The 19,144-nt window shown below is 34.9% G+C and overlaps 4 protein-coding genes across 7 annotated transcripts in view; 2 read left to right on the top strand and 2 right to left on the bottom strand.

The window, feature by feature from the left end:
• Nucleotides 1-782, top strand: part of LOC113233073 (CTL-like protein 2) — a 30,269-nt gene extending 29,487 nt beyond the window's left edge. For 3 of the 4 annotated variants that reach the window (XM_026468045.1, XM_026468046.1, XM_026468044.1), the window contains exon 13: nt 131-770. In XM_026468045.1, coding sequence (XP_026323830.1) covers nt 131-237 — 107 coding nt within the window. In that variant the 3' untranslated portion in view covers nt 238-770. Of the gene's footprint in view, nt 1-130 lie in introns of all 4 variants that reach the window. The other variant, XM_026468047.1, reaches the window with a different exon arrangement.
• A 303-nt stretch (nt 783-1,085) lies between these two features.
• On the bottom strand, nt 1,086-4,132 carry LOC113233187 (exosome complex component RRP4). Its single transcript, XM_026468211.1, has 5 exons — nt 3,958-4,132; nt 2,436-2,673; nt 2,004-2,138; nt 1,625-1,810; nt 1,086-1,301 (listed from the first exon to the last, which is right to left on the bottom strand). The coding sequence occupies exons 1-5, from the start codon at nt 4,080-4,082 to the stop codon at nt 1,086-1,088; spliced, it is 900 nt and encodes a 299-aa protein (XP_026323996.1). The 5' UTR covers nt 4,083-4,132.
• A 484-nt stretch (nt 4,133-4,616) lies between these two features.
• LOC113233209 (mediator of RNA polymerase II transcription subunit 18) lies at nt 4,617-14,080 on the top strand. Its single transcript, XM_026468247.1, has 5 exons — nt 4,617-4,811; nt 4,888-5,019; nt 9,743-9,947; nt 10,423-10,535; nt 13,770-14,080. Exons 1-5 carry the CDS (start codon nt 4,716-4,718, stop codon nt 13,893-13,895), a joined length of 672 nt encoding a protein of 223 aa, XP_026324032.1. The 5' UTR covers nt 4,617-4,715; the 3' UTR covers nt 13,896-14,080.
• Nucleotides 14,081-15,186: 1,106 nt separating this feature from the next.
• Nucleotides 15,187-17,490, bottom strand: LOC113233411. Its single transcript, XM_026468541.1, has 4 exons — nt 17,414-17,490; nt 17,182-17,251; nt 16,447-16,565; nt 15,187-15,345 (listed from the first exon to the last, which is right to left on the bottom strand). Exons 1-4 carry the CDS (start codon nt 17,454-17,456, stop codon nt 15,206-15,208), a joined length of 372 nt encoding a protein of 123 aa, XP_026324326.1. The 5' UTR covers nt 17,457-17,490; the 3' UTR covers nt 15,187-15,205.
• Nucleotides 17,491-19,144: the final 1,654 nt, after the last annotated feature.

Raw genomic sequence — 19,144 nt, 5'->3', positions numbered from 1 at the left:
ACTTGTAAGTTGTAGTCAATCGCAGCCTATGAGTTAAGGTTTCCCTCTTCCCCCGGTGTTCGTCTTACTTCACCTGACCCTAATTTAAAAAAAGGTTACATAGAGACAATACTGTTTTTTTATGTTTTAGTGGAAGACTGCGAAAGAAACGACGGGTCCAACGATAAGCCTTACTTTATGTCTACGAATCTTATGAAAATACTGGGGAAAAAGAACAAGAGATTTAAGCCACATTAAGCTAAACAAAAGAAAACAAGTGCCAAATACGACAAACATCAAACGTGCTACAAAGAGTTGTGAGATTTGTTAGTTCTAGATCGTCACAAATCAAAACATTTTAGAATTTTGTCTTAAAAAAACAAACACAAACAAATCGGGAAATTGATATATAATTCATTAGGAATATTCAAATGATTATCACTATATGTATAGTTACCAAGTTTCGAACTATAATAGAACTCATTATTTTCCCGATATTTCGACCGAAGAATTCATACGTGATAAATCATTTAGTAAATAACCACTAAAGTCTAATGTACGTATGAATTATATTAATAATGACTCATTTATTATTGAACGTTGCAACTTTCTTAATTGGAAATTGTGTATTTTTACATAAGCAGATTTTAAAAGTCTTGCAAACGGTCAATTTTAAGTCATCACATTAGGGTGGTCATTTGTAATTCTTTCAATTTAGTGTCGTGATATTCTGGGACCTACATATAACTTCCACTAAAAATACTTAAGTAATAAAAATATTATTGTATAAATAACATATAATACAGTACTTTGAACATAGGAATCAAGCCAAATAATAATTAGATACTATTAGAGTTTTGATAAATTTATATTAAGATAAAGATAAACTTTAACTGAAATGCAACACAAGAATTAATTTTATGTCGAGATTTTTTTATGAGAGTGCCTGTATGGTGACTGTAATTACTTATTATTTAATATTTGTGATAATATACTTTTACCATATTTTATGGATTATAAAATATATAAAAATGTAATCGTAAATAGGTTTTTTTATTATACTACATATTTATGAAATTTTTCCTTAATTTCAGTGAAACAATTTATTATTCTTCCATAATATTATTTATTCTATGTTGCGTTAAAAATGCTATATCCAGCATCGCTTCTGGGTCAAGCAGTTCTTTCACATTATCATACTTTAAGCTTTCTTCGTAGGCAAACATGATGCTTGTATCGTCGAGCATCATTTTAGACGCGACGAGAGCCGTGATACAGTTCTTCACTCGCGCCATCGTTTCTCTGTCCGTTCTGCTTACTGGCTGCAATGAATAATTAACACTTTTAAATTAATGGTTTTTCAATAATTTCCTCACATTAATATGGAAAAGAAATAATAATAACATACTAAACTACTATATACACTAAGTAACTGTTACTTTATATTCAGCTAAATATGCTGTTGTGTGCCCAAAGGGAAGTAAGTTCATGTAGCTCAGAGATATTGGAAGACGAAGGGATACCCCTACGTTATTTGTAAGGTAGGAGTATCCCTTGTTATACCTAGCGTAAATAACGATTGACTGTATAATGACAAAGCATATTGCGAGAGCCATATCTGGAAGCAAAAAACATTATATTTTACCTGTAAGTCAATATTCTCAATTTCATCTTTGTATTCCTCAACTGCAATATCTTGTTTGTGTGGGCTTATCCAAATGTAGCCGTTGTTGCCAACAATGACAGAAATACCGCATGGTAGACTATGGAAATGGTTCTTTCTACGCTTGATCAGGGACGGAAACACTTTTACTAGAGTACCTTGGTTCAGCTGTAAGAATAACAAATGTTGTGCTGTAATGTTGGTACTACCAATCTACTTCACATTTCCCCGAAACTACCGTGTATAAAAACAAAAACTTTAATGAGGGACTTGTCAATACTTTAAAATTATCGAAATCTAAAATTAATTTTTCATACAAGACTAAATTATTAGAACTAGCATATGATTGATTACTAATTACCTTGCCATATTTCAAACTCCTGGTGTGTAAAGACAATGAGCCATCTGAAAATATGTTCTGCACCTCAGCACTGATAAGATCCCCCTCTTGCAAATGCTTTCTCATCATCTGTTCATCTTCTGCTGACCTACGGCGCTGCAATGTTTTCAATTTATCAATAAGAAGCAAAATTTATAACACTGAATTGCTTAAAGACTGGTAATAAACAAACTGAACCTTTATAGGATGCTAAAGGTTTGATCTACAAATTCGAAGAACTTCTGAAGATCTTTAAACTTTTCTTTGTGCTCAACTAAGATTGAAGAAATGGATGTTAAAAGTACATAAGTTAAGTTTTAAAGAGTCAGAGAGAGGTAAAAAGAAGAAAAGAAGAATGAATCTCAATTATGTGGGCTACAATGTGTACCTGATATTCTAGCCACAGAATCTTACCAATTCCCCACCAGGTAAATTAACTGACGATAGTTGTAACACAGAGTCCAGTCGCGAATTGGTTTCGACCTTCCAGCGTCGCTGCTGTACTTCGAGGACACGCCCAACTACTACGTCACCAATTTCACCGACATATCGACTTTTTAAGGGTCGAATACATATCAGTTTGTTCACCTTTTGCATAACACCAGCCACTGATGACTTCAGGCAATCATCATCTGCATAAGTTCCATGGCCACTAAAATTAAAAAAAATAGATTCATGTGTAGTTTGAGTTTGACAAATTTTTCATTGTAGTGCTTCACAGATTAATGTCTCCATAGATATACTATGGACATAAAAAAGTAAATATTAAGGGGTTCAAGTATGAAATAATCTTTAGAACGGAACTATGGAAAATTCTGACCAATTTGAAATGAAATAGTCTTTTTAATGTAAGAAGAAGAAAACATCAAATAAAACCTGAAAGCTAATTCTAATAAAAAATACCAAAATTTCAAAATTTGCTTTTTTTATTTTAATTCTATTTGTTTGTGCATTTTGCTTTAAAATCAAATTAGGTATGTACGTGGGGTGCACTTTAGGTTTCCAGAATGAATAAGAAAAAAATACTATAAATAATCAGAAATGAATTTATTGTTTCTCAAAATATTCTCCGTTAGCGGTAATGCACTTATTTATACAAATGAACCAAATTTGAAAACATTTATGCTACTCCTTCATGACAATTTCTGAAACATATTTTTCTCATACTCGTCGACAGCTTCTTCAGGTGACGAAAATCGATGACCGCGTAACTGGTTCTTAATTTTTGGAAATAAATAAACAATCAAAAAAACAAATTTTATCTGTACAACGGTTGCAGATTAAAGTATATATGTTGTATGGAAGATGGTGATGAGCTCTAATTGGTGAATATTCACCTGACTACTGATATAGGTAACTATATCAGTATTTTTTTTTTTCTATAATAAAAACAATTTAGTTGAGAGGCAGTCCAAAACAAGTCCCAAGACTGTGGATTCCTATGTGGGAAACAGAAATCCAGTCTTAGAATTGTTTTGGTACTTTAAAGCAAAAGAAGAAATGTTAAAGAAATTGTTGAAAAAGTTTCCAGCAAGTTGGCAAAAGTATATTAATAGCATGGTTGCATATTTTGATCAAATGTTATTTATTACATTTCACGCCCTGTTTCAATTGGGATAAGCAAAGATCACAGTCATATGTTTACTATGATCCTGACACTCGACTTCGCTTCATAAACACGCACCAATGCGCTTCATAAACACGCACCAATGCGCTTCATAAACACGTACGTGCCCAGGTGAGTGTGAAAGCGTTGGTGCGTGAGTTAAGGGTACTCAAGCCATACGTCTTGCCAAACGTACATGGGTACGTTTGCCCGAAGTGTTATTTATATATTACAATGTATTCGAGATAACACGTTGTTCGGCAAGGACTTGGCCTTAAAAAAGGGCAATTTCATGCTTTAACCCCTTTGTTTAAATATTCTTGGGCTTACCGCATAAAATCTTGCATGCCAGTGATAACCTCACCCGGCGTGTAAAACCGAGGTAATTCATTTGCAGAAGCAACGCAATGGTTCACTCTCTCGGAAGCTAGTCTTATTGAGACGTGTCCCGTCATGTTTAGGGAACACCAGAAGACTTTTTAATAACAAATAACTTATTATCAAACGCTAATTATTAAACACAACACAAGCCAAAACTTCAAAGTGTCACTAAACTGAACTTTATTCTACTTTTTTTTTTCATTTTAGTTCGAAACAGAGTTCATAGTCGCTTGCTTCACTCACGATATCGAACTGTCACTGTCAGTCAGTAGTCAGCTAAACGTCAGAGCCCTGTCAAAAAACGGCTAAATTCCTAAGAATCCCACGTGTAAAATTAAAAGAAATGTTAATTTACGTTCTTAATATAAGAGCTGGTTAATTCGCTAGACATAAGTTGTATACAATTTAAAAATTACATTAATAAAAACTTAGAATAATAACGAATAAAAATATAAAAGTGTACTCTAAATAATTTTGCATCAATTTTCTTAAGGGTCTTTTGCTTTCTTATATTCAAAATAATAATCTTGAGATGTGGATGCTTTTCTTAAAATTTAACTCAAGCCGTAACTTATTGAACAAGATTCTGAACGTCATTGTCATTTTCAATAGAGCTATTTTGATTTTGGTTATGTTATGTACTTAATAAACAGGGTAAAACTTGCGAAAAATACAAACTATTCGTGAATGTTATCTTAATTTGTACAATGTCGGGTGGAAACGCTGCTCCCATCACTGCTACTGACAGCTTATCTCAAGCGGTGAAAGCTAATATCATACCAAACCAAGAGTACTTATTACAGGTAAATCAATTTATGTTTTCAATGCTTTATTTCATAAACTATCAAAGTTTTAACGTGATACTCGCATTCTTCGTAGGGTTCGGTATTGGATTCAGCTGTTGAGGTGCTTCTACACCGTCTCCGTGGCTTGTGTGACAACGTTGACGCTGGGCCAGAAACCTTCGATGACCAGGAGGTTTGCTTTAGTTTGCGGGATCCAAATCAACAGGTATACTAGTTAACACTAGACACTTAGTCATTTTTTTCTTTTTGTATCCATGGCATCACTTTAATGCTTACCATAGTGGTGAAAGCATTTGCCAATCGACGTAAGATACTCGACGATTGTTGCCCAGAGTGCACCAGAAGACGTGCAAGAAAGGAATGGTACGTCGTGTGCAGAGGCTCCTTTCGTGCACCCCTACGGATACTTAGTGCTTAAATCTAAAAAAAATACCGGCCTGAGAATGAACAAACCATATAAATAATTATGTTTTTATGTACATCAAATGTATATACAATATATTTTATATACAATCATAATATTATCATCATGACATTGTCGGTGTTTTGTAGGAAGGGCGTAAGCTCTATTTAATAGAAAAATTCTGGGGAGCATGTTTTATAATTTAATGACTGTTTCAAAATATTTATGTCCTGTTTTAAAATTCAATTTGGTTTTAATTAAGTTTAAGTTTCAAATTTATATAAATATTGTAAAACAATTGTGAAAAACTAAAACATGCTCCCAAAAAATTTTTCATTATGGCGTTTTGACTTTTACTACAAAATACCGATGATATTGTGTATGTTAATGGCAATGTATATAATTCAGGGATTGTATACAACACTTAGTCATTCTACAGAATACTGAGTTTCCTTAGGCAATGTATATAATAATTAATATTTTTGTAACTGTTATACACATTTCCTAGGCATTGTATAGATAACCTTGGTATTGTTTTTTTTTTTTTTTTTTTTTTATACCTGACAGGCAAATGAATTGTATAGAATGCCAGCTTTAGATTTGGCAGTGTTTTAAACAAAAAATAAAAAATTGAATTGGTCATTTCTGATTGCGTTTCCAGCTGGTTTAAACCCCTCCTGTAGATTTAGGTTAGCACACAGTAAGTAGTAACACAATTAATCTGTATTGTAATGTTGACAGGACATCGACGCTGAAAATATATGTGTTTACTGCAAATCCCGTCATCTACAAATTTAATATACCTAATATATTAAATAATATCTTGGCGGGGATTTTTTCCAGAAATTTAAACGTAGCAAGTACTACATTAGTGAGGATTCGTGAAATAAAATTTATACATTTATTTAGACGTTTGTTGCACAAGTCCCCAATTGAAATTTTTGCAACGAACTTAATCACCAATTCTTTTCATAACCCACTTATTCTTAGAAGATGAACTTTTGTGACACTTAGACGTGCATAAGTTATTCTTAACACTTGCACAAAATATTCTTACACTTGCTGTTATCATATTGCTTTGTGCCTTACCTTTAAGAAATTTTATACATTGCCTAATGCACATTTGGCATTGTATAGAATACCTAGACCAAGTCATCAGCTTACACGCATTTACTGCTGGACATAAGCTTCCGCTTGAGCACGCCAACTGTCTTGGTCTGTCCAAGTATATTATGGACTTTATGTCACACATTGCCTGACTGTTTTAGGTGTTGTATAGAATACCTAAATATTGTGTAGAATACCGGAAGACGTACATTACCGATAATATAGACATACGTGAGGCGCACTATAAATTTCCGAAATGAATAAGAAAAAAATACTATAAATGGTCAGAATTGAATTTATTTTTTCTCAAAATATTCTCCATTAGCATTAATGCAGTTTTTCACACGAATGAATCAATTTTGAAAACATTTATGCCACTCCTCTGCGACAATCTCTGAAACATATTTTTCATAATCTTGGACAGCCTCTTCAGGTGATGAAAATCCTTGACCGCGTAACTAATTCTTAATTTTTGGAAATAAATAAAAGTCAGACAGGTGCCAGACTGGGACTGTACGCAGAATGGCTCATAAGGTTAACGTTGTTCACCTTCAAAAATTAATTTTTCTATCTGGCCGTGTGAGAACTGGAATTATCGTGGTGCAAGATGATACGGCGTTTACGGTTATTTTTTTCGGAGTTTGTAAATAACTTCCGGCAAACAAATGGTCGTGTACCAATCACTATTCACGGTACAAGATTCTCCAAAGCAACAGTAGCCACGTGTCCAGTTTTGTTAAAAAAAGAAGCAATCATCCGCTTAGAGGCACTTTGCACACGCGCCACTTTGACTGGTTTCGGCTCATTTTGAAAGACCCATACGCTGGATTGCTGCTTTGTTTTGGGATCGTAACTATAAATCCATATTTCGTCACCTGTTACTATGTTCCACACCAAAATTGACGCCCCTTCGTTCAATCTGGCTAGCATGGCATTGCACCAAGTGACGCGATCCGTTTTTTGAGCCTCAGTCAAATTATGTGGGGTCTACCGAGAGCACAGCTTTTTCACACCCAAATGTTTGTGTAGTATTGATTGTATTTAACTCATGCCTATGCCGAAAGATGCCCGAATCTCATGGTATGTCACATGCCTGTCTGTTTTGATCATACGGCGCACAACATCGATGTTTTTGTTGTTCACGGCAGTGAACGGGCGACCATCACGAAAATCGTCACTGAGAATCACAAGACCGCGTTTGAATTCTGCAAACCAGCTATAAATAGCCGTCTTGCATGGTGCTTCATCGCCAAAAGCAGTTTGACGCCGAGGGAAGCTCCGCTGAGCTGTTAAATTACACTTAAAATCGTAGAAAATCATACTACGAAAACTTTCACGAGCTAAATGCATGGTGATGTAAACAACCAATTTCTAAAATGATTTCCATAATGTAAAAACAAGTAACAGTCAGATGAAACAAACTGTATTCTACAGCCAAAGAGTTCCATTTTCAAATGTTGTAATTACATTTTAAATATTGTTTATGTAAGTGGCTAGTTCCGGAAACTTATAGTGCGCCCTAAGCATACACTGTTTACAAAACAATGTGCACTTGTTAGTAATTACTAAACGATGATTGGATAGAATGTATATATGGATTAATAATTGGCTAAGGGACCGCAACTATTATTTCTTGCCACTTATCCACCTAAATATGACCTAAATAAATTGATTATGTGTTATTATTTATCATAATAAAAACTCAAAGAAGTGCCTACAAAAACTGACAGATTACATTTAGTTTTGTGGCAATTTGTAATACAATATGATTTATAATAATTGCAATACATTACATGTTGAACATTTTGGTGTGTACATACACACATCAAAAAAAGTTTGCGATCAATAGCATAAGCTCCTATAATTCTTTAAATTTAACTTTATCAAGAAAAAAATCTATGTTGTATGCTTTCTTTAAATAGGAATACCCTGTTTGAAATTAAAATATAAAACTATTTTTTATTATTTATTTTAAAAAATTGAGCCACTAATCATAATGTAATAGTGATAGAAATTTCATAGAAAGAAAAAGACTGTTTAATTAAACTTAAACAACAATTTATTATTAAAAGGTGTGAATTCAATATAAAATAACTCCTCCCCTGGCTCGAATACATGCGAAGATCCTCCTGGGCATGCTGAGGATCAAGTTATCCAGCATTTCCTGGGGTAACCTATCCCATTCTTCAATAGCGGCTTCCCTGAGCTCTGGAACTGTCTGGGGACGTGACTCACGGTTCCATACTGCTCGTTTAAGAGCATCCCACGCGTGCTCTATTGGGTTTAAGTCGGGCGAGCCGGCAGGCCAGTCTAATCGTGTGATATCGTATTCTTGAAGAGCAGCATTGACTCGTTGAGCTTGATGTGCGGGCGCATTATCATCGACCAGTACAAATTGGTGCCCATGGTTTACTCGGAATGGTCTGACGATATCATCAATAGCAACTGCTTTGTACATGTCTGCTGTCATGAAGCCCCGATACGGGATCAAAGGCGTTCTAGCTCCAATCATAATGCCACCCCAAAAGAACACCGATTTTCCGCCTTGCTGAACTGTTCCAGTGGCAGTTCTTTGTCTTTCACGGTCGCCTGGTCTTCTCCAGACACGGACACGTCAGTTATCTGGATGAGTGCTGATTCGGGATTCGTCAACGAAGAGACAATTTTGCCAAATGTTTTCGTCCTCACCTTCTTCATTTTGCCGAAGTCTAGCCCACTGCAATCTTCGTTGTTGACGTTGCCGGGAATTGAGCGGAGCTCGCCAAGACCTCCGTGCTCGTAATCCAACCTGGTGCAAGCAATTGCGAACGGTCTGCGTGCTAACTTCAAGCCCAGAGGCGGCCCTGACTTCTGCTTTTATTTTAGTGGCGTTGATTGTTGGATCACGGGCTGCCAGCAATCTAATATAGCGCTTTTGGGCAGCTGTCAAAACAGTTGGGCGACCGCTGCGGGGTCGGTCAGCTAAATTCCCCATTCCGTGATACCTCTGCAACGTAGCCACGACACAGGATTGGGATATAGCAAGTCTGCGTGCTATTACTCTCGTGGTGTATCCTTCTTCCCTCAAAGTTACTATTCTATCTCGTAAAACCTCTGATAATCCTCTTGGCATTTTTTCAATCACAACTTTCCGCGAAAAATATCTTGAATCGCTTATAATTGACTAAATCAGATTTCTGAATGAGCGTAAGCTAGGACTGAAAGCCTTTTTATATGAAAAAACAATTGAACGGGGTCATTGTTTTGTGTTCTAATTTATTTTTAAATAAAGAATCTAAAAAGAAGAAAAAATCATAATATAATCTACAGTAACAAAAAAGATTTCAGTTTTTCGAAGTGATCGCAAACTTTTTTTGATGTGTGTACATACATAGACTATATAATGATTGTTTCTAATTTTCTATTTGTTTTATTTTAGACAACACCTCTGATGCTTCGTGTTCGCAAAGCTTTAGACGCACGTGATATGCCGTTTCAACTTCGATACATTGGGCAGCCAGACCTAGGTGACAAGAGCAGACCAACGGTGGTTCGGTCCAGTTTAGACATTGCTTGCAGTGGGATGCTGATTGAATTTCTTAATGAACTTGGATGTCGTATCGAGTTTGAATATAGTATTAAAGGTAATAAATACATAAAGGATTTTTACTATGAGGGGACATTGTACATATGTAGAGTATCTTTCTGTCTGTAGGTATAAAATGGATGTGATATAAAAGACCACAATGAATGTGGTATTTTTTGAATGTTGCTATCGAACTGTCATTCCGGGTTTATTAAACCCAATATTGTAATCATACAATATTGAGTTTAATAAACCCGGTATCCATCAGGATATTCCCATCGTCACAATGTTTCAAAATCAAGTTCATGTAGCCAAAATAAATCAAAGGTACTGGGACTATATTATGTTCCATCAAGCAAATTCTACAATAAAAATACCTTTATGACATATTTGGCCATGGAGTGAAATTCCCTGCCTGCAAAATTGTTTTTTGAACGCTATAACTGGGGCCTTTTCATTGCGAGAGTGAATATGTAGATGTGCATGTACTAAGCACAAATTTATTAGTAAATTAATTTGCATTTCTTTTCCAGGGTACATGTTTCGAAAAGGCCGTATGAAAATCACAGTAGCTAAAGTGTTCAAGATCTCCCAGACATCAATGCCACCAGAACCTATTTCACAGAGCTATTTAGTAGAACTTTCTGTAAGTAACGCCGAAAATTGGATAACCTTGTCTAGAATAGAATAGAATATGTTTATTTGCCAGAATACAGTAATGATAGAGGTCTTAAATAAAATTAGTTACATTGTATTCAACCTGCAAGTAGATGTGCGAATGTTACCAAAATTGAACACAAAATGCAAATGTACAATATACTACATCAGCCTTTCCCAAAGTGGGCGATAACGCCCCCTTATGGGCGCTGCAGGCCTAAAGGGGGTGGTAAGAGACCCAGAAAAAAAAACGGGGCGTTGTGTAGAGCTTTAGGGGGAGATTTGTAATTTCATCTAGGAAGGCTCTTAGGGTCGAATTCCAGAACTCTACTCAATGCTTAAGTCAGGATTTGAGCAGACTTGAGTATGTTTTTAAACACTGGAAATACGACCCTAATGGCAAGGACTTGAGTATGATTTCTAGTGGTTTGAATCATACTCAAGTCCTGACTTGAGTATTGAGTAGAGTTCTGGAATACGACCCTGTGACACCGACTGAGCTCTCGACTCTCGACTACAACTTGTAAACATCAACTAATATTAATTAAGAGATTGCTCAAACTAACTCAGTTCGATATTTCTCTCCGTGTACTTCATATATCTGTCCTGTTTTATTGAATAAATAAATCAAAAATCATGTCAATTGGTCTCTACGTTTCGAAATTAAAGTAGACCCAAACAAACAAATAAAAAGGCAACAGACCCAGTTTCGCATTTTAATAGTTATTAGTATTCCTAACTAAAAAAACACGACAACAGAAAAGTCTAATCGTTTCCATGTAGTACATCAAAATATTCAAGGCTTTTCTAGCAAAACATTAGAAATAAGTCTTTTTTTGCATCATATTTCCGTTGACGTGTTTTGTGTTACAGAACACTGGCTGAAAGACTATGAAGCCACATTAACAACATAGAAAATTATGTAATAGTCAGTTCGTTCATAAGAAAGAGCTTAAGTAGAGGTGGATCCATGATTATTATTAAACGTAACTTAAAATTTAAAGAGCGTAAGGATATCACAGTTCTTTCTACTGAATGAACTATTGAGATTTCATGTGTGGAATTGGATCAGTTTGTCGTCTTATGTGTATACAGGCCCCCCGCTGCTAATTTTAACGAGTTTGAATTAATTATGGACGATAGTTTAAAGCGGATTTTTCCAACCAAAAAGACGTAGTAATATGTGGAGATTTCAATGTAAAGCTGTTGGAAAACTGTTCTACTTCTGTAAGACTCATTAATTTATTTAAAAGTTTTCACTTGAATAATCTTTTCTTAGAACCAACTCGCATCACTGCCTCCTCTTATACTTGTATTGATAACATCTTTTGTAACACAGACGCAGTGTCTAAATCAATAATTAATTGCTTAAGATCAGACCATAGCGGCCAATTGGCTTCTTTTAATTGTAAAATGAGCAAAAAGGTAGACCAATTTCTCTGCAGACCGATTACCACAGAACGAATCTTTTTAAGATTTTTAATTAGATTTCAAAATAATATCGGTAATAGTTTAAATTCCCTACCCCATATACCGCATGTTCCAAATACTTTATATAGCACGATATTTGGTTTAATTAAAAATGAATTTGATAATGTATTTAAATCGAAAACATTAACTTTCCATAGAGATACTAAATTCAACAACTGGGCAACAGTAGGTATTCATAAGAGTAGGTCTCGTTTGTATGACCTACATGCTATAAAAACTTATAATACTAATTCCAATTTCATTGAATATGTTAGAAATTATTCAAAAATATTTAAAAAAGTATGTGTAGCTGCTAAGGTTAAGTTTCACAGCGACAAAATTAGACAATCGATAAATAATTCTAAAACTACTTGGAGCATAATAAATAAAGAGTCACGTAGGGTTAAACAACACGATAGAGATATAGTTTTAGAATTAGATAGCAAACTTATTAAATCTAAAGAGCTAAGTCTAAATTTTTTTCTCATAGATGGCGCTACGACTAAAAATTCGTTGAAAGACCAAGTACAAAGACACGACGCAAGCACATAGAAAAATTCGTGAGGGTCGTTGGTTCGTTCCGTGGCTTAGTTGGTATAGCGTCTGACACGGTATGCAAGAAGACGTCGGTTCGAATCCGACCGGACCGAAGGAATTTTTTCTGAGCTTTTTTCTGAGTGTTCGATCTTTGTATTAATAATTATAACATACTATAAAGTTGCGTTTCAATAATCATTCTCATTTGGCAGGTGTAGCCCGTAAGAGTTAACTTGAGACCTGAGCGCCGTTGTGTACTACCTACTGCGCGCAGGTCTCAAGTTAACTCTTGCGGGTTATAGTAAAAGTCTCGTTTAGAATGAATGTTTAATCTCCGCTAATATAGCTCACAGTAATTAATTTAATTTGAAGTTGTAGTGGTTTTTAAGTAGGTGAAAAAATGGGGGCGCTAAAAAATTATTTATTCTCAAAGTGGGCAGTATACAAAATAAGTTTGTACCCCTGTACTACATGATTAACAAAACCAGGAGAAATAGTAGTAGTCTTTGATGTACGGTCTAATTTTTCTAGAGCGTATGGATAACACCACTTGATGAAGGGACTCCTTATTTCAACTTAGAGCTTGTGTGCGTCTACTTTATTCAATTTTGTGTTATTACCGCTCTTGCTTACAATTCAACCACGTATTTAACAAGTTTGGGGTGCACGGAAGGCAGTGCATCCCCGCACGACGTATACATACATACCTGTACGTCTGGTGCAGCCTGGGCAACAATCGGCGAGTAACTTTTCGCGCGGGCCTCGGTAATTAAATAAAAGGCTCGGTCCACGTGAATTTTATTGTAGAAATAAAGAAAGAGAAGGTACAGGAAGGGAAAAGAACAGATAAAGTAAAAGCGTAAAGACCCAAAAATGCCTGCATTTTCTATACATACTATGCCTTATAAGCAGTTCGGTTACATGATTTAACTGGTCACAATTTTATGTAAAGTCGACCACATGAGCTCGCTTCAGAAATTTAGTAGAAAGCGGCGATGGTAGAAGAAAAGTAAGTGACAAAGAAGAAAATAAATTTAAGAACTATTGAAAATTTCATAGTAGGTGGCCAGGAACTGACGATAAAAAAGATCGCATCGTCACAACCTTACGCTGATTGACAAATTCTTTCGCCACGATGGCAAGTACTATAACGCTTGCCATGGATACGGTAAAAAGAAGAAGCAAGTTTTTTTAAAGATAGTAAAATCTGTTACAGGTACTTGCACCTCATGGTCAAGATGCGATCGCAGAGGATATGCGAATGTTCGCAGAGCAGCTACGGCCGCTGGTACAGCTCGACAAGATTGATTATAAACGGCTCGGGCACATGCCCGTCGCCTAGCCCATGTTTCTTTCCTAGGCTGGCTTGAGAGGATAAGAACGTGATATGGCCCTTTTACACTAAGTGAAAGTCGAGATCCGTGTCAAGCAATGTAATGGTTCATAAAGATGAAGACGACACTGAATAACAACTTATTTATATATTTGAATAAATATGAAATAATTTTCTGCTATTTAATTTCAATATATATTCAATTTATGTTCTACATTGAGTACAATGCTAGGGTCGGCGGACTAAAGCACACAAGTCAAAAAAGTGTATCGTTTTTTAATACCCAGAAAATTACATAGTTTTTGTGTTGTTTATAATGTTGGAAGATGGAATAGAATGAAAAATTTGAAAAAGACGACACTAGAATTGAAGTTACAAATTAATGAAGTAACAAATGAATTTGACTTATGTGCATCCGTCGACCCTTTGTATTCTGCATTGGAAAATAAAAAGAAGCAATAGGCAAAAGTCTGTATTATATCCTAAAAGCTCGAGAAACTCGAACTCGAAAATTTGATTTGAATTTCGCGCGTTACACTTATTGATGAACACGACTGCACTGTAAAAAGGTATTTGCTTTACACATTTTAATCATGCAGTAACAGCATTTCAATGCTATCCATACATATGTATACATATTAAGTATTAATGTCTAGTCGAGTTTTTAAATACATTTACAAAAAGGCGATTTTTTACAGATTATCATCAACTTTGAGAAATCGATGGTTCCTAAATATAAGGGCCAAATTAACAATTTGATCATTTTCACTTTTTTGTAGGAAATGCTTCACTTTATAATGAAATATGCGTTACAAACTAATTTATAAATTAACGCTTCATAATACGGCTTTTATTTTGTTTAGGATTAGATGAAGATGGAGCTAATCCTAAACAAAATAAAAAAATAGCCAGCATTAACCATAATAATCTGTACAATAAGCGCCATCTACTTGATTGGTTTGTTATTACCAGAAATAAGAGTACCTTTGATAAATTGCAACTCGCTATTGTAAAATAATTTAGCATATATGCAATTTAGTTACAAAAATAGCTATTTGGTACTCGTCGCGACATCTAGTGTACAGTCAAGAGCACGTCAATCTTGACACTGTACTTTGGACCGTTCTTATCACAGGCGGCATGCGGCATGCGTCAAGTGTCAAGCTTGACGTGCTCTTGACTGTACCAATAGGTACTAAATACACGACTAACGCTGTCTTGCATCGCGATTAGCAGTCCTGTTCAATTATTTATTGGTCCATGGTACAGGTAAATAAAAAATCTAGGAAAAAAAAAACAAGTTTTATTAGTAAAAGTTTTTAAACGTAAGGCGGATTTTTAGCAGAGCTCTTGATAATGATGTTGTCTTCGCCATAGTCTTCGTCTTCGTACTTATACCCGTGTACGTACGCAAAGTTGCCAAAGTGCACGCAGTGTTCATACGTTATTGTGATGAAATCTGGAGGAAAGTTCACTTTATGTAACACACAAAACACAACAAAATTAGCGGAACACTAGTAAAAAATAAAATAACACTACAGAATGCAATGTTTTTTGGAAAGATTGGCCGGTTTTGTTATTTTTTATTTTAGAACTAAAATGAAAATAAAAAATTAGCCGACTGTTATTTTTTTTCATTAATTTGTTTTAATTTCCTAATAATACAGATTTGTTGCGTAGTCCGACATTTATTATTTATTTATTTGTTGAGCATCAAACAATTAAGAAACTCAAAACGTAATAATAATTAAACTAAAAATGAATTTGTGAAAAAACTGAAACTACAAAAACCCGCCATTTTTTGTTGACTGTAGTTCGACATTCATATTGCGTTTTTATAACGTTTAGTTGATTTTTATTTGTTTATAAAATTTTAATTACCCAATGTTAAGCTGTTATCAATTTTTTATTTTGTCACAAAATCTAATAAAATGCATTTTGTTTAATTTCGATTTTTTTTCCAGTTAAAGTTGAGTAACACCAAGTCTATGTAAAATACGTTAATTTAATTGCGATTTTCTATTCTATCTCATTCTTATTTATTTAAATTGGTATAAACGATGCTATGTTATACACTTATTTTGTTCCGCTAAATATGATGATAAGTGTAGAATGCAACTTAACTCGAATTAAAAGCTACGAATTATGTTCTTGTTAAATCTCAATAATGGTAATAAAAAATACTTAATCTATTTTAGTTTTGAAACTAATACCTTTAGATGAACATATGTGTATATTTTTGTGATATCAAGTGAAGGGATGAACAAGTCGTGCACCTGGTGGAAAGCGACACGCCTAACCATAACAGTTGTAGTGCCGCTCAGAGCTTGTATTGCTTGTGTTATCGCAAAGATCTTATTGTGCCGTCACCCTGAGACATAAGTTGACAAGTCCCATGTGCTTGTAATTTCACCAGCACCCCTACCCTTCAAAACCGGAACGTAGTAATGCTCACATTACTGCTTGGCGACAGAACTTATATAATATATTCGTACACACCACTTTATGATTGAAACTTGTTCGTAAATTGGTAGAAGTAATACATAGTATTCATACAAACCGGTGCCCTCGATGCAGTTGTACACATCCATGATGCAGTGGTTATCGAATATGTAAGTAGCATTGTTGGCGAAGCTAAACGCGCATATCTTCTGAAAGTACGTGGGACATACGCCGCATCTATAAAGTATATTATTAGTTTTAACTGCTAGCTTTTACTCTACAACATATCGTTCTGTTACTGTTACTCCTACCACAATTGTTATCTACCCTTAATTGGAATCTTCTACTTCACTGGAAGGGAATTCCTATCCGGTACGTCTGACGAAGTTTGGGCAACAGTCGAATACCGTACGCCATTGGCAAATCTTTCACCATGATGGCAAGCATTATTGTGTACTTATGCCATCGATACGTTAAGAAGAAGAAAATTATTTCGTATTGATATTGCACTGTCTACTTATGGTTTAATTAGAAGCTACTTCTTTACGTATTTACTCGGTAATATCGTAAATGATTGTATTTATAAAGGACCCTGTCTACAGAAGATTCGCTATCGGTCGTCACGATAATTGTATCTATCCGTCGCCATTTCCTTAACGTTCAAGTTATTGTTTAACGATATAAACATACACTACACACGACGGATCGTGAAAACAAAACGTCCCGAATATTGGAGCCTAACCGAATCAAGCGACTATTTAGTCTGAGTACGCCCACAAATTTATGTAAAAAAATATTCAGCATACTTTCTTATTAACAAACTGGAATTTAATAATACTTATTTTAAACAAACCTGTGATTGTCTATTGCAGGATTTTGTTTAAATTTAATTCCCGGTACTGCCGGTGTCTTCGTCGCAGCACCTGATTGCATCAAATTATTAAATCTTAGTTGTAGAATGTTTCTTTTACTTACGATTGTACCTCGTCCAATTAACGTCATCTTTCAAAGTAACGCACACTTTAGTACAGACAATTAGTTGAGTAACATAAAATATTACTGTAATATAGAAACGATAATCTCACCTAAAGCCAATATTCCTAACAATACCACTACACCCGCATTCATTATTCGTTTCGGAAGTTACTCATATTATGATTGGATTCAAGCTTCTTATCATTTGATTGAATTGTTTTATTTGTAATAAAGTGAATGTACCTACTGGCCCGGAGCAGTTTGCTTTGCCTAATTTATTTTTGTCTTAACTTGAACGTAGAATAGTGACTTAATTAATTTTCTCTTAAGCTACGACAACTGAAGGGTACCTTATCGAAAATTACTATGGTATGGTATGGTAATTTTTACAACATTTAATGTTTTTTCCACAGAGATATATCTGTGTCTGAAACACCTGAAAATCTTCAACATTATGATCTCATACCATTTTTTCATGTCTTGAATCGCTTTTTTTAATAATATCATTCCTTGAACATTACTCAATTCAGCGCAACGATTGATGTTTAATATTAAGAAACTTCAAATATTCTCTTCAATGGTGTGGACCATTCCGTCAATCTAATCGAATCGTATCGTTTGATTAATTTGAACAATCTTTCTAATTAGCCTATAGAATAGAAGACATGCCGAAGAATGTGAGCGGTGTCACGACAGGCCGAATGAGTCAATCCGCGTATCGCACGGATCCGCAATCCACAGCTAATTATTGTAATCATATGCGTGTACTGGCACCTCTTGACCTGCGATAGCAGGCGCGAAGTCCTTTAATAGCTATTTTAGTTGCTGACCAAACTCGATATCTCTCTACTAAGAAAGGTCGAGTACGAGGTACTAATCAACGTTATCGAAAACATGTTAGAGTCGGTAAGGTCAGGATATCGTATAATTTCCAAAAATAGATGGCGGATTTGTCAATTTCACTTGGGTAAAGTTTTATAAACGAGTACCTAACTAGTTTGTTGTATATTTATTTTGTAATGGACAACAGAACTCATGAGGTTATCGACGATTAGGTACGGTCGAGTAGTTAGTAGGTATACCTAGTTCCATCATGATGATTTCGATCCTTAAACGCCGAAGGGTTAAATGAAATGAAAGTGAGAATCGCTCTCTCAAATAAATAGATTATGCTTCTGGTGAAAATGTTAGGTAAATATTTCAAAGTCGTTAAAAAGCTTAAAAGTCGTTCAATTATTTTTATCTGTCTCAGACTTATGAAAGTAGGTGTATTGTAGCGCGAATGTCGTCTGTAGTAGGTATTGAATTGCAAAAATACCGAATTTACGCATATTTTCACGGTATCGTGGCTATTACTCCGTGACAAACAGCGATCGAAATATATAAATACTCTATTATTATTTATCTTATTTTCAAAGATGTGCCTGTAATACATATAGAGAGGTAAATGAGGCTCCAGTCTCCCACAAATGTAACTAACTAAGTTTAACCTTATTGCTAATATGCGTCATTTAGCTATGTGAGGAGAAATAAATAATTTTGTATTTTTAAACGCCTCCAAAAAAAGAAGTTTTTTTGTATGTGCGTTACGCGATAACTCCGGTATTTGTGAACCAATTTTCATTATTCCGTTTTTGTTGGAAAGGGTACCTCCATAGTGGTCGTGCCACCACGTCGATATTCAAATATTTTTTGTGAAATTACTCCTCTAGTTTGGTATATATAATTATTAATACAAAGATCGAAGACTTTGAAAAAAATCCTTCGATCCGGCTGGATCCGAACCGGCAAACCTACCTACCACGGTTTGGTAGTGGCCAGTCGCTATGCCAACTAAGTAA

This window comes from Hyposmocoma kahamanoa, unplaced genomic scaffold (assembly GCF_003589595.1).
Source record: "Hyposmocoma kahamanoa isolate Upper Pololo Valley unplaced genomic scaffold, ASM358959v1 78, whole genome shotgun sequence".
NCBI lineage: Eukaryota > Metazoa > Arthropoda > Insecta > Lepidoptera > Cosmopterigidae > Hyposmocoma > Hyposmocoma kahamanoa.
The sequence above is the reverse complement of the archived record's forward strand: the minus strand, read 5'-3'. Positions and strand labels throughout refer to the sequence as shown.